This window comes from Cucumis sativus, chromosome 1 (assembly GCF_000004075.3).
Source record: "Cucumis sativus cultivar 9930 chromosome 1, Cucumber_9930_V3, whole genome shotgun sequence".
NCBI classification, from domain to species: Eukaryota; Viridiplantae; Streptophyta; class Magnoliopsida; order Cucurbitales; family Cucurbitaceae; genus Cucumis; species Cucumis sativus.
In genome coordinates this window covers 22498914-22512538 of record NC_026655.2, presented here as the reverse complement: position 1 = coordinate 22512538, position 13625 = coordinate 22498914, and the positions used below count along the sequence as shown (strand labels likewise).

The 13625-nt window shown below is 33.2% G+C and overlaps 4 protein-coding genes across 4 annotated transcripts; 1 reads left to right on the top strand and 3 right to left on the bottom strand.

The window, feature by feature from the left end:
- The first annotated feature begins 582 nt into the window (after nucleotides 1-582).
- Nucleotides 583-2743, top strand: LOC101221157 (cationic peroxidase 1). The gene is made up of 4 exons (XM_004145255.3): nucleotides 583-816; nucleotides 962-1153; nucleotides 1820-1985; nucleotides 2077-2743. The coding sequence occupies exons 1-4, from the start codon at nucleotides 607-609 to the stop codon at nucleotides 2475-2477; spliced, it is 969 nt and encodes a 322-aa protein (XP_004145303.1). The 5' UTR covers nucleotides 583-606; the 3' UTR covers nucleotides 2478-2743.
- Nucleotides 2744-3650: 907 nt separating this feature from the next.
- On the bottom strand, nucleotides 3651-5541 carry LOC101203250. Its single transcript, XM_004145184.3, has 2 exons — nucleotides 5147-5541; nucleotides 3651-4535 (listed from the first exon to the last, which is right to left on the bottom strand). Exon 2 carries the CDS (start codon nucleotides 4495-4497, stop codon nucleotides 3904-3906), a length of 594 nt encoding a protein of 197 aa, XP_004145232.1. The 5' UTR covers nucleotides 4498-4535; nucleotides 5147-5541; the 3' UTR covers nucleotides 3651-3903.
- Nucleotides 5542-6066: 525 nt separating this feature from the next.
- On the bottom strand, nucleotides 6067-10411 carry LOC101204996 (structure-specific endonuclease subunit SLX1 homolog). Its single transcript, XM_004153221.3, has 5 exons — nucleotides 9771-10411; nucleotides 8659-9650; nucleotides 8311-8449; nucleotides 7860-7993; nucleotides 6067-7421 (listed from the first exon to the last, which is right to left on the bottom strand). The coding sequence occupies exons 2-5, from the start codon at nucleotides 8814-8816 to the stop codon at nucleotides 6665-6667; spliced, it is 1188 nt and encodes a 395-aa protein (XP_004153269.1). The 5' UTR covers nucleotides 8817-9650; nucleotides 9771-10411; the 3' UTR covers nucleotides 6067-6664.
- Nucleotides 10412-10848: 437 nt separating this feature from the next.
- Nucleotides 10849-12626, bottom strand: LOC105436094 (EPIDERMAL PATTERNING FACTOR-like protein 6). The gene is made up of 3 exons (XM_011660528.2): nucleotides 12213-12626; nucleotides 12059-12096; nucleotides 10849-11394 (listed from the first exon to the last, which is right to left on the bottom strand). The coding sequence occupies exons 1-3, from the start codon at nucleotides 12376-12378 to the stop codon at nucleotides 11161-11163; spliced, it is 438 nt and encodes a 145-aa protein (XP_011658830.1). The 5' UTR covers nucleotides 12379-12626; the 3' UTR covers nucleotides 10849-11160.
- Nucleotides 12627-13625: the final 999 nt, after the last annotated feature.

The window sequence follows — 13625 nt, the reverse complement described above, 5'->3', positions numbered from 1 at the left end:
AAAGTTTGGGGGATTAGCAAAATCATATGGAATTGAATATCTCCTAATTAGTCTTACATTTACCAATGCAATATAGTGTATAGAACTAAAAGCACTAATAATTTGACCAAGTATAAGATTCCTAATATGCATTCTGTTCACACATCCAATATGATTTAGTTAAAACTCACCCCAATCAGTGCTGCCTAGACGACATCAACATTCACTTCTTCAAGTCTAATTAAGAATATATATATTAAAATCACTATTCAATGAATTCAGCTAGTTGAACTTTCCCATGCTTAAGAAAATGAAAGCTATATAGTCAATGACATTTCAAATTGAGCTATTTAAAACAATTAAAGCCAAGACAAAAACAAAAAATACCAGATAAAGTAGTAATTAAGATTTGGTACACCCACCCACACTAGTGTGGGTTTAGGCTCGTGAAAATTCATTTCCTTTCTGTTTTTGTTCACAAAATTTCAACATTTGAACTTGACTTTGTACAAAAGGTAAACCGCCAAGATGCAACAAGCTGAAACTTGGGTCACTATATATTCATAGTTTGAGATACCAACATTCCTTACAGAATCCAAACATAATATCACTGAGACAGTAATAATAATGGGACCAAATTGCAGCAACTTGTGGTGTGTTTTGGTGTTTGCTTCATTGGTAACTTTGAGCTCTGGCAGTTTATCTGCCAAGTTCTATGCGAGTACATGCCCAAAGTTACTTTCTATTGTCCGAAGTGAAGTCGTGAAAGCAGTAGATAAAGAGTATAGAATGGGAGCATCGTTGCTTCGCCTTCACTTTCACGATTGCTTTGTCAATGCATGTGATCTATATCTTTAACTCATTTTGTAATTTATAATATTTGTCTCATGTCTACATTTAAGTACATTTTAGGGGAAAAAATGATTGCATTTTATAATACATTCAAGTATTGTTAATAAAATGGTTATATATGTTCATGTAGGGATGTGATGCGTCGGTGCTGTTGGATGACACATCAAACTTTACCGGAGAAAAAACGGCGATTCCAAATAAAGATTCACTAAGAGGTTTTGAAGTGATCGACTCAATAAAAACGTTGGTGGAGGCTGCTTGTCCTTCTGTGGTTTCTTGTGCTGATATTTTGTCTCTTGCAGCTCGAGATTCTGTAATTGCAGTAAGTTCAAACCTATCCATTCTAAAAGAGTAATTACAATTAGTAGCACTAACAATGTATGCTAACATTTTAAAATTTGTTTTTGCATGGTATTACTTGCAATTGTCTAGACAAATAAGAAGAATATATTTACTAATACTTAATTGTAATTGTAATTCTTTTGCATGGTACTATCTTTCCTAATTTTTATATTTGCAATTGTCTCTTTCATGTTTGTTTTTTCATAAATTCCATGCTATAAATATTAACATATTTTGAAGAAACATTCAATTTTTTAGTCATTTCTTTTTAAAATGTTTTCTTTTTTTAAAAAAAATTAGATTTAGTTTTGAAACATCAATTAGCAAATGAATGAGGAAATATTATTTATAAGTTTAATTTATTAATTAAAGTTGTAAACTTTTATAAGTCAACTAAGAATGTAGGGTTTTAAATAGATTTTATTTTGAAAATGTGTTATGAAATATAAAATCTAATTGCAAATTTAGTTAATTAGTCTATAAGGATGGATGGATGTATAAGACATATGATATGATTAGGAGTATAAAATGATATTTGGATCCCAATGTTCTTAATAGATAGGTTATAGTAAGTATTTATAAAAAGATAGGAAAGATATGCATGCATGCATTTGCATAATATAATGCTTTGGTTTGGTTTTTGGAGCTTGGAGGGCCTTCGTGGGTAGTTGGACTTGGGCGGAGGGACTCAACCACAGCCAGCTTCGACAACGCAAACAATGACCTTCCTTCTCCCTTCCTCGACCTTCCTGATCTCATCTCTGCCTTTTCTAACAAAGGCTTCGACACCAAAGAATTGGTCGCCCTTTCAGGTTTTTCACTTTTCTTTTTCTTTTTTTATCCTTAATTGATTCATCTCCAAAAACAAAAAGTTAACCACCCTTGATTTGATATTTCTTGAAGGATCTCACACAATTGGACAAGCAAGGTGCTCCATGTTCAGAGTAAGGGCCCATAACGAAACAACCACCATTGATCCAGATTTTGCAGCCTCTCTAAGAACCAACTGCCCTTTCTCCGGCGACGATCAAAACCTTTCCCCTTTGGATCTCAATACTCAATCCTTGTTCGACAACGCTTATTTCAAAAATTTGGTTCAAAACAAAGGCCTTCTTCACTCCGATCAAGCTCTCTTCACCAACTCCTCCTCCCCCTCCTCCGCAGATTCTCACGTCAATTCCTACATCTCCGACCCTAAAGCTTTCTTCTCCGACTTCGCCGCCGCCATGGTTAAGATGTCCAACCTCTCCCCTCTCACCGGCTCCGACGGCCAGATTCGCTCCGACTGCCGTAAAATCAATTAAAATTTTTACAACTAATTATAGACTGCTTTTTAATTTTATGAAATATATATATTATTCCTACCTTTTGTTCGTTTGTGTTTCGGTCGGCGTCGGCGTCGGCCCTTCATAAATCATATCATTGCTCGCCGCCGACTTATCTTTTTCTCGCATCCATCTTTGTTTTTACTATTTAATTAATAATAAGACGAAAGGTTATTGTAATGTCACCATTATTTATTATCAAGTTTCAAAAGTATAACATCAACCTCTATCCGAGACTTATGCTATTCTATTTTAAAACTTCAAATTTACTATTTATTTTGATGTCTTTGATCTTTGATTCTTTTTGTTGAATTAATAACCCGTGAATATACACCTTTTTAGATTTATTCCTAAACTTTAAGTATTTGATCTTCTAATTACTGGAAGAATTTATGAATATATAAACATCCTAGAGTTGTCACCTTTAGGTCCAATTAGTTGAATTTTGGGTGAGTTATTTTTTTGGCTCAAATATTAACATAGACGATATATAAAGGGATCTCTCAAAGTCTTGTTTTAAATTTTAATAAATTTGGAACATGTGAGATTTTAATTAGTCCAAAATTTTATAATTTGTATTTCGGTTTGAATATTGCAATTTGATTCGATTGCTAATTCAAACATAACCCTAAAATTTTCTTTTAATTAGTTAGTTTGCTTTAAATTGAATAATGTTTGGATCTTGAAGTTATGAAAGCCTAGTAATCAACATTATTTACAAGAGCTAATTCACAATTTCAAACCCCTATTTTTCCAAAGAGAGTTGACTTGAAATTGTTAAGAGTGAAAGGGCAATTAATTAAGTAATTAGATCTTTAATTTTATAAGTTTGCATATATGTATATATTTATTGTCACCGACCTTATAATATTTATATAATAATTTGAAATGGGGTTACAAATTATATATGTTGGTTATAACTTAATTATATTAGATTATATACTATTTGTCAACACTTTGAATTGGCCTTCATACCAATCCTTCAACTCTCTCTCCCACGCCTTCCATCATGTTTTATTATTCATTGTTCATATAATTAATTACTCTCTTCATTATATTATATAATACATATATATAACTGTAACTACCTCATCCAAAATTTGTTTTGTTTTGCTGGGTTAATTAATTTGGGATATAAATTAAAAGGTCATAAGAGCCAAGAACAGTGATATATGGAATTGAAATATGTGCAATCATATATGATGGAATACATTTTTGTTTATGAAAGGAGAATATGAACAGTATGATGAAGATCCCAAGTACTGATGCTTCTCTTCTATCCCCTCTTATATCAACGGGTAAACTCAAGAAAAAAACAAAAAGCAAAACAAAACGCATGTAGTATATATATATATATATAGCTCTCTTCTCAATATATCATATGAAGTACTTCGTCTGTTTAATTTCATTTAGAATATCTAGTGAATACCTTGACCAATTTTGGGTAGCATCCTTTATCACTTCGACGTCCAAAGAACAAAGTAGAAACAGGTGATTCTAAGTTGCCGTCTTCATTTTCGTCGTCGTCGTCGTCGTCCACTCTCGAGTCAAACGACAATCTTCTAGGACTTGCATATCTCCGTCTTTCCATGGTAGAGCTTGAGGAGGAGGAAGAAGCAGGGGAGGGAGGCTGGAGAGTACTGGGCTTCACAGAAAGCTTTCTGAAGACAGTGTTGAGGAAACTTGGCTTATTAAAAGAAGGCTTAGAAGAAAGATGGATCATAGGGGATGAGTTGATGATAAGATGATTGGAGAAATAGGAAGGTGGGGGAGTGAGAGGAGAAAGAAGAGATCTACTATTCCTATCATTCAAATTAGCCTTTGGAGTTCCTGGTTCTGACTCCCATTGGAATGGAACTGAGGCTGATAATCCTGTGTGGTAATCTTCTTCTTCTACCATTATTGTCGACATGTCCTCCCTTTTTCTTAGCTTCTTTAGCCTCATCTTCCCTGATTTTCCACTTCCCAATTCACCTGAATTTCTTCCCCCCATGTTCATCTTTCCTCTCTCCCTATTTCACTTCCAATATCTATCCCCTATATATATACATACATGTTTTCTTTTAATTAATACTCAGAATGGGTCAAACCGTTCAAATCAAATAATACTTTTAAATACTATTTCAACTTTGCTTCATATTTTTGATCCATTGATCACAAATTGATTTGAAAAATAAAGATAACTATTTTACGAGTAAATGAACTAGAACCAAAAGTATAGGAAACCAGTAAAATATCATAATCTCTTTTAAATATTTTACTTACTGCAAGTCTTTCTTTTTTTTTTCTTCTTCTTCATATTTATTACACCTCAAATCTCATGATAAATTAATACAGTTGGTCAATGATAATATGAAAGACAACTGACACACATATGCATATGAATGAATTGATGATGTCCATGTGTATGTGTGTGCTTTGAGTGTTGACCCCAAAACGAAGGCATAAATGAAGAGGACAAGCATATTACAATTAACTTTATCATCGCTAATCTAGGATCTAACTATTAACCCTTAATTAAGATCCAACTTAAGTATGATTTTATAAACAGGGAATTCAAATTAACATATACACCCCCTTTGAGTTTTGAGAGAGGAACATACAGAAAAAACAAATTAAGAAAACAGAACAGGTTGAGCCAAATGTACCTCTTATTATGTGCTGATCTAATGGGTGTTGATATTGGGTTTGTTTCTGCAATATTATTCATTCAAACCAAATGAGATATTATGTCTGCCATTACTGCCTCCTTTTGGGGAAACAAAAATGGTAAAGACAAAAGCCATCCATCACTCAATAACTTAATTAATTTCTACCATCAATCACTCAATAAACCTATCTTTGTTTCTGTGGTCTTCCTCTTTTCCTATCTTATTGGGACTTCTATGTTTGTTACCATACACAATTCTTCACCAACACAATCTCTCTCTCTCTCTCTACTCCATAGATTTTTTTGAATCAAATTAAATCTCACCAACCCATTTCTCCAATGGATGAAAATCTGCATTTCCCTTCTCAATTGGTAAATTCTATCTACCGTACAAATTATACTTTTTTGGAGTCATCAATCTCATCTAAAAAGGCATAGTTTTTAATATAATAATTGAAAGGAAGTGAGAATAAACCTTACATACTTTTACGATAGAAGAACGTATTAATTATCAAGTTTTGAGGACTTAAAAGACATAGTTGTTTCGTTGTGAATGAATTCTATTCGAGAATATTTAATATCATAAAGATTGCATAAATTACATGTGGGACTGAAGCATTGCAATGGTATAAACATCTGTTGAAATATGGTTTTACCCTGGGTTGAAATCATCAAGCGATACGCATTCCTTTTGCCATTAACTATAAAACAATATTAAAATTTGTTCGTATAACAAAGACAAATTATTACAATAAGACAATTTTAAAAAAATAAAAAATAAAAATGACTGAACGGATATAAATCTCATGGATTTTAAAATAAATAAATATTGGACATGAAGTTTAATGAAGAACCTTATGAGAAAAGAAAAACTATAAATTATGAATCGCAATTTTTCAAGTTTATCAATATGAGCGGTGGTGATAGATTTTTTTTTTCTTTCTAAATTTTAAGAACGATACAATTATCACTTAGATGATTCACCTTCATTTTCTCCTTGCTTGAATTTCTGTTCATATGCCTCTATAAACTCATAATCTCTCTTCCATTGTCATTCCTTGTCAAAACAGGAAAGGTACATACAAGGAAGGAATGTGAATCGAGCAAAGAGAAAAAAGTAAAAAACATTCTCTCATCTACACTCCATCCATATATAGTAGTATAGATGGATATGTAACCAAGGTGTAGTTGCATAGTTGAACATTGATCCCGGTCGTTTGAAACAAATTAATTGATACCACAACCGATTCAATGTTATTTTTCAGACTTAGATTCCCCTTTAAAATGATGCCTTTGCAAGAGAGGCTGTTATTATAATTATTGTATATAACTTGACAACATGTTCCCCTCTTATTTGGTCTAGTCAACCATAGTTGAGCCCACGTTATCTCTGAAAAGGGTTGAGAAGATGCTATCTGTTATAGTAATACTACCTCTTCATTGCAAAAATGAAACTTCTCATGAAAACTCATTCCATATCTCCTATATGCACAATAATCCAAATCCATCCATCCTTCTACAATTGAATAAATGTAGGAGATTTAGTCAAGTCAATCATCTCAGACTTACCGGAAGTAACTCTTCTCTTGAATCTATGCGAACTTGTTCGGCAGTCTGGAGACGGGGTAGACACATCGATAACCTCATACTCAACAGTTGGAACCCAGCCATTGTTCCACCTTGAAACTTTACTGATTTCAGAAGCTATTCCTGATGTTAAATTCTCCCTACCTGGTTGCTCCTGCAAGTTCATACTACTCCCTTCTAATTGGTTTTCCTCTTCGTCATCAATGACAATTTCAGTTCTAGATGTACCTGCTACAATGCAAGACTGACCACACGAAGCTGCCTCTCTTTCATCATTCTCGAGTCCTTCATCACATGCACACAAGTCATAAGACATACCCACATCAATATAAGACGGAGTACATGAAGAAGGTGGCACTTGTTCATTGGTCTCAAGCTCCTTATCACATCCACGCAACACGTGAGGAGGTCTTCCATCTGTACCTGTCTGATAATCCATTAACTTTTGAGGAACTTCATTTGAAACTTCTTTCATTGATCCATACACTCGAAAACCACAAATTTCTTCACGTTCTCGATTATACTCCCAGTCACCTTCATTTTCAAGCATATCTTGATCTCCTTCGGAATAGCATGGAAGCTCATTGATGGGGGAAACTTGGACCTTCATATGCTCTGGCAAACTTGGGCAACCAGCCGCATTCTTCATGAACTTTGTAGAGAAGTAGTTTACAGTTATATTTAAACTGCAAGGATAAGGAGAAATAAGTGAATAAAGAGATTGCCAGACAAAATTGATTGAAATTACATCAGTTTGTTGCTCCTTCATAAATCACAGTAATAAGATATCGCCCTTTTCACTCTCAAACTTTGGTTTTGCCCCAAAAACAAGACAGTTATAAGATTGTTGTCTTTATTGAGATACTATAAATCTTTCCCTTTTCTTGCTGATATGGAGGATTATCCAAGGATTAAAATACTCATGTCCACATCGATTTGAAGATTTGATGTTTACAAGCATTTATAGAAGATATTGGAGATGTTCAATAATATTTAATATCAATGTCAAACCTTTCAATACATGTTGATGGATATTTTCATTATTTTTAGGTTTCTCTTCACGCTTCTCGCATATTTAACAGACAAATTCGACAAGATTGTATAAATTTTTTCAAATGTCATACCCACGCCAAGCAGGAAGTGTGAGCATTGTGTATGCAAGTTTAACTTTGTTAGCAACTCCAGAGAGAGACTTGAAAGTTGCAGCAGCACTTCTTACAGCCAGTGACTCATTAGGATGCTGCCACGCCCATTCAAACTGTACCCACAGTTTAGAAAATCAAATTCTAGAACTGATGGAAACTTACAAGAAAGTAAACGGCTAAAGAAGAAAATTAAAGCAGCAACAAATTTTGGTATATTCTTTAAGCCATAAAATCCCTAATATGCAAGCCACTATTTCTTATGATAAAAAAAATGAGTTCTGAAAGAGAATCTGCTTTTTTTCTTCTTTTAATCTAACATCTCAACATTTGCATAATCATCGAAGTGTCATTCATTCAGCTAGTAAAAGAGAATCAAGTAGAAAAAACGCAGAATCAAACTAGTTTAGAGCTGAAAGTCAGGAAATGTAACCTGAAGAGCAGAAACATTAGTAGGGAAGCCATAAATGCACAAGACCATCTCCCAAGGTCTCTTCCTCTTAGTACGCCAAGCACCGCATCTAATCTCACCATTGTGTTGTCTGATTCTGCGCTTCGGGTTCACTGTGAATCTAAAATTTCATATAAACAGTCAACAAATCAATACCCAGCAGATCAGATCGACTCACCAACATTTCTTTATGTTTTCCCTCACTCAATCTTTACAAAAGAACCGAATCAAAGATGGTAAAGAAATTCGAAAATTGGGAATTTAGAAAGCAAATAGAAGGTCCGATGTAGGGAAGCAAGGAGCTAAAAATGGAGTGGGAAAGTTTCAAACCCGATATAGGTATGGCCTTTGAAACGAGGGCAAGCAGAGGCCAAGAGATAGCATGAAAAGAAGCCATTCACTTCGTTTCCTCTCTCTTCTTCTTCATCGTCTTCCTTCTCCTCATCCGTGGTTTTACAGATTTCCGGTTTCTCTTTCCTCTTCCGCATCTCTCTCTCTCTCTCTCTGCCTCCGTAGAAGATGAAAATTTTACTCAAAAATACAATTCGGCCGTTGGTAAAAAATATGGTATTTTTGGATTTTGAAATCACTTCATTACAGCAAAATTGAGTTGGGTTCGTGAATTTACCGTTTTGCCCTAATTCAACACAAGAGATTTTTTTATTTTTTTTGTATTCCCAATGAAATAATAATTTAAATTATAAAAATTGGACTTAGGGCATATGGACACGTCAGAATGGCATAATAAATAAACTTCACTTCTTCAGTTGTTTTTCAATTAAATAATAATAATAATAGCAAACGCATACACAAGTCTCGATTTCACCGCAACATCAGAAGACTTTTCTCAACTTTAGGTTACCCTAAACCCAAATTAAATTTAACTTTAATTTAATTTAATTTAATTACGAAGCCTGATCTCGGCACTTGCAGGAATTCAATAATTGGATTGATTGATTCATTCATCGTGTCTATTGTATCTTCAAAACCCTCAGTTTGATCTGTTTCTTAAGAAAATCCCAATTGGAATCGTAAGCAATAGCGATCAAGCATTTGTGAACAGTTTGAATACATATAGTAATTGGATAGGAAGGGAAGAAGAGGGGTGGAAATTAAAGGGATCGGAACAATGAAGATATACAAGGAGAAGATACAATTAATCCAAACAAAACCCTTAACCCCTAACCCCTAACCCCTCTCCCAAACACAATTCATCATATCCATCAATCGGAAGCCTTCTCCGACGACGACGACGAAAACAAATGCCTCCATAAGTAGCGACCGGAAGCCATATCTACCACCGTCCAGAACCCCGATGAGATCTGTTCAAACATATATATATATACAGCACGTACGTACACACCAATTAATGAAAGAAAGATTTGATATAGAAATGGAAGAAATTAAAAAAGAATTGTATTAGAAGAGAGAGAAAGAAGGACCTTGTTGGAGTTGGGGGATGAAGAGGAATTGGAATCGAAAGTATGGTCATCGGCGTGGAAATCTTGAGAGGGAGATTTGAGGTTACGGATAAGGACGAAGCCTGCAAGAGTCGCTGAGAGAAATATGAGAATCAATCTCAGCGGACACATTTTCTATGGGGCCTTTCTTCCTTCCTTTAGGTTCTTAATCTCCAAATGGAGTGGAAGTGAAGGGAAATATTAAATAGTTAGAAAATTCCATGCCAATGCCAATGCCATGCCATATCATATCAAACCAAGGCTTGGTTGCTTTTTTCACCTCACCCAACCCAACTCAATTGGTGTATCATACAATTTATTAACATTGTTTCCAAAATTTATTAAAATTATGAGTATCATTAATATATGAACATCAATACTCATTAAACATGCCACTCAAGTGTATCACTAATAATATATCAACACTAATTTAAAACACAATTTCAAGCAAATTGTTAGGGTAGGTACCAATTATTTTGTTAGCACTAGTATATATTCAAATTTTATGTAAAATATGGCATTATTATTGCATCAATCAAAATTAATTTCAAGGTATAACATCAACCATCACATATCAACAATCATATATCTTAAAATAAAATTTCAAATACTACGTCGGTGTATTATTAGTGTCTCATTATAATTTAAAATTCATTTCAAGAATAACATTGATTTATTATTAGCACATCTACACTTTTTTAAAAAATGCATTCGTTCAAATATATCATTACTATATGGACACTATTTTAAAATACAATTTTATGTACAACATTATTAAAATTTGAATTATAATTCAATTCAAGTGTACCATAAAAAACTAATTATGGTTCAAATCAAGTCTATAAATAAATTATAAATGCACAGTCACACTTGATGAGTAAATTTGGTATAGCAATTGTGTGACTTATAGTCAAATATAAATCATATTCAATAAATTATATCAATTGATTTTTATTTATTTGTTTCCTATATTTACAAATTTCAATAAATTATTGCTAAATTTGTAAATTAAATGTAAAAAAAACAAATAAAACTTTTGATATCAAAGTGGATAGTGGAATGACGAATTTAAAAGCTTGTGTGATTCTATATATGATATGTGTTTGTAGTTATATTAATCATGATCTAAAAATTGACACATAATATATATAATAATCACCATAGTTAATTAAACACACACATAGCTCTTTTACATATTAATATAATTACAAACACACACACATATATATAGAATTAGCTATAAATCTATATATTATTTTTACAAAACAGAGATGAAAATAGTTAGCGGTAATTTGCACATACCATACCCAACTTAATTACATACACCACCAGTAGCGGCAGTAGTACCCATCGGTAAATTCATGGTTGTTGATCACGGCATGTAAAGCTTGTTCCCACATTTGCATCTCCATGCTTCCGGGTAGTACTCGGCCGTCACCGGAGTTCCCGGCGGCACCGGCACATGGACCGCAGTGCAGGGCGTGCACTTGCCGCACTTTGAGGCGCAACGTGGCGGCGATGATCCCGGCCCACCCAGTCCTCTTCTCGGCAATCTCATGAACTGATCTTGATGATGATCATCTTCACAATTTGCGATTATGGAGTACTGAAAATGTCAATATTAAACCACTACAAAACTTAACCAACTTCGGCCTTAACAAACTCACTCTTGTATGCATTAATGCACCCAAGTCAATTATATATGTATGTGCTAGTGTTCGAATCTTTGGTGATATAGCAAAGAAAAACCTATAATATATAGAGTGAGGGAGACATCTTTCAAAGTTTAAAAAATATAACTCACTATTTTTTATGTGTGTAAATAGATTATTAAGTATAGTCCAATCTAGATATTTTGGAAGAGAGATAATGTGCTTGGTACATTTCTCACCACAAATTCTTCATGCAATAACCCTTTTAAATCTTGAAGAGAAAAATGTTAAGAAAACAAAATTGATCACGTTGTGATTGAATGCTTAGATTAGATTTTAAAAAGAGAGAGTGAAGGTACCTATGTGATGCATCCAAATAATGGGTCAGTATCTCAGTGCCAGCTTATGATAGATTATGATGGAATTGATGGATGGATGTGTTTGTTTAGAAGAGATGTGATAGATTATATATGACTGTATATAATGTATGAATCCAGCTGACTAGCTATCTACTCTGTACTTAACCCATTTTCTAACTACCAATAGTTATCTACACTGAATAAATAACTATCACCCCATATACACATGAACAAAGTCAAAATAAATTTAATTAATTACCTGGACAGATTTACCAAATGAGCAGCTCCTAGTGTTATCTGAAGAACATAACATCAGCACACATCCATCAGGATATCACAGAAAGAAATACATATATATGTACATCAAGCTTTCCAGCTAAAATTTAACTCTCTTTATGATCATGATATCTCACCTGAATCCCCATTATATGAACTCATGATGCTGCTACAGAATGATGACAATATGAATACCATTAAAAACAAGAAGAAGAAGAAGGAGATGAAGATCAAGATCAAGATCAAGATGGGTTTAGGGTTGGTTTTGTTCTCAATGACTACTCTGCTTCTATTAAACTCCATTCACAGCAGAGGAAAATTTGCAGAAATATTCAAAAAAAATTATAAATATATATAGATTTACTTGAACAAGTTAAAACAATGATGAAATAAATATGATTCACAAACTTTGGATATGTATTTCTCTGTTTTTTATAGGGAATTAATAATGGTTTTGAGATATGTGGATGCAGAGAGAGAGAGAGAGAGAGAGAGAAAGTAATTATAATTTTAACAAGATAAAGATGGATTCTTATGAAGTGGTTTTGGTGTTACTTCTTTCAATGATTACCAAATGAAGAAATAGTACAACAACTGAACAACCCATTTAGCTTCTGACCTCTCTTATCTAAATTTCTTTCTCCAAATATCCCATTGTTTCTCCTTAGTCAATTAATCCAAACTTGGAAATATAATTATATGCCTTTTGGGGTTCCATATGATAATAAAATTGTTTAATTAATTTTCAAAGTAGTATCAGTTGAGCAAGGGATTATAACATTAGAGATTCACATGTGGTTGCAAATACCAATCAAACATCCTTAAAATCATTGTACACAAATATAAGTAAAATGTACAAAAAGGGTTTGTGATAGAGAAATGGGGTGTGTGTGTTCATATAGAATCTATTCTGGACAATACAGTAGAGTCCAAGAGTATTTTGCACTAAAAATAGGAAAATTTTAATTTATGTCCGCCTATTTCCAAACTTTCGATTATATCAATTTAAATTATTATTATATTTAAAAATTATCGATATAATGCATCTACTCTTACACGTGTAGATTTGACATAGAAGTTTAGAGGTTTAACTAAAATCACAAATCTCACGCAATGTTTTTCCAAATAAAACATAATCAAGGGTTTAAATTGAAATACGCAATCCCAAAGTTTAGCTAAATAAATTGATATTTGTCCATACGAAGTATGTATCATCTTCACTTTTAACCTTTATGATATTGTCTATTTTGAACTTAGACTACCGGTGTCGTGTTACATACCTAAGAAAACGTTGATGGAATCGCGATTATTCTTGAATAATGTGGTCCCTATTAGAAAGAGAATGAATAGGGTTTTTTTTTCACGTTTATGGGTATGAAGTACATTGTTGGAGTTGAGGTATATTGTTTTGTTTGGGATGTTTCTTGAGCAGTTGGTTTTTACTAGAAAAAGCAGTGGATGCATCCGATATGTATATATATTTTTAATTTCACTTTGGCCTTTTGGTGTTGACAGAGATGAGCAAACAGTACATGTGCAAATATATTGTT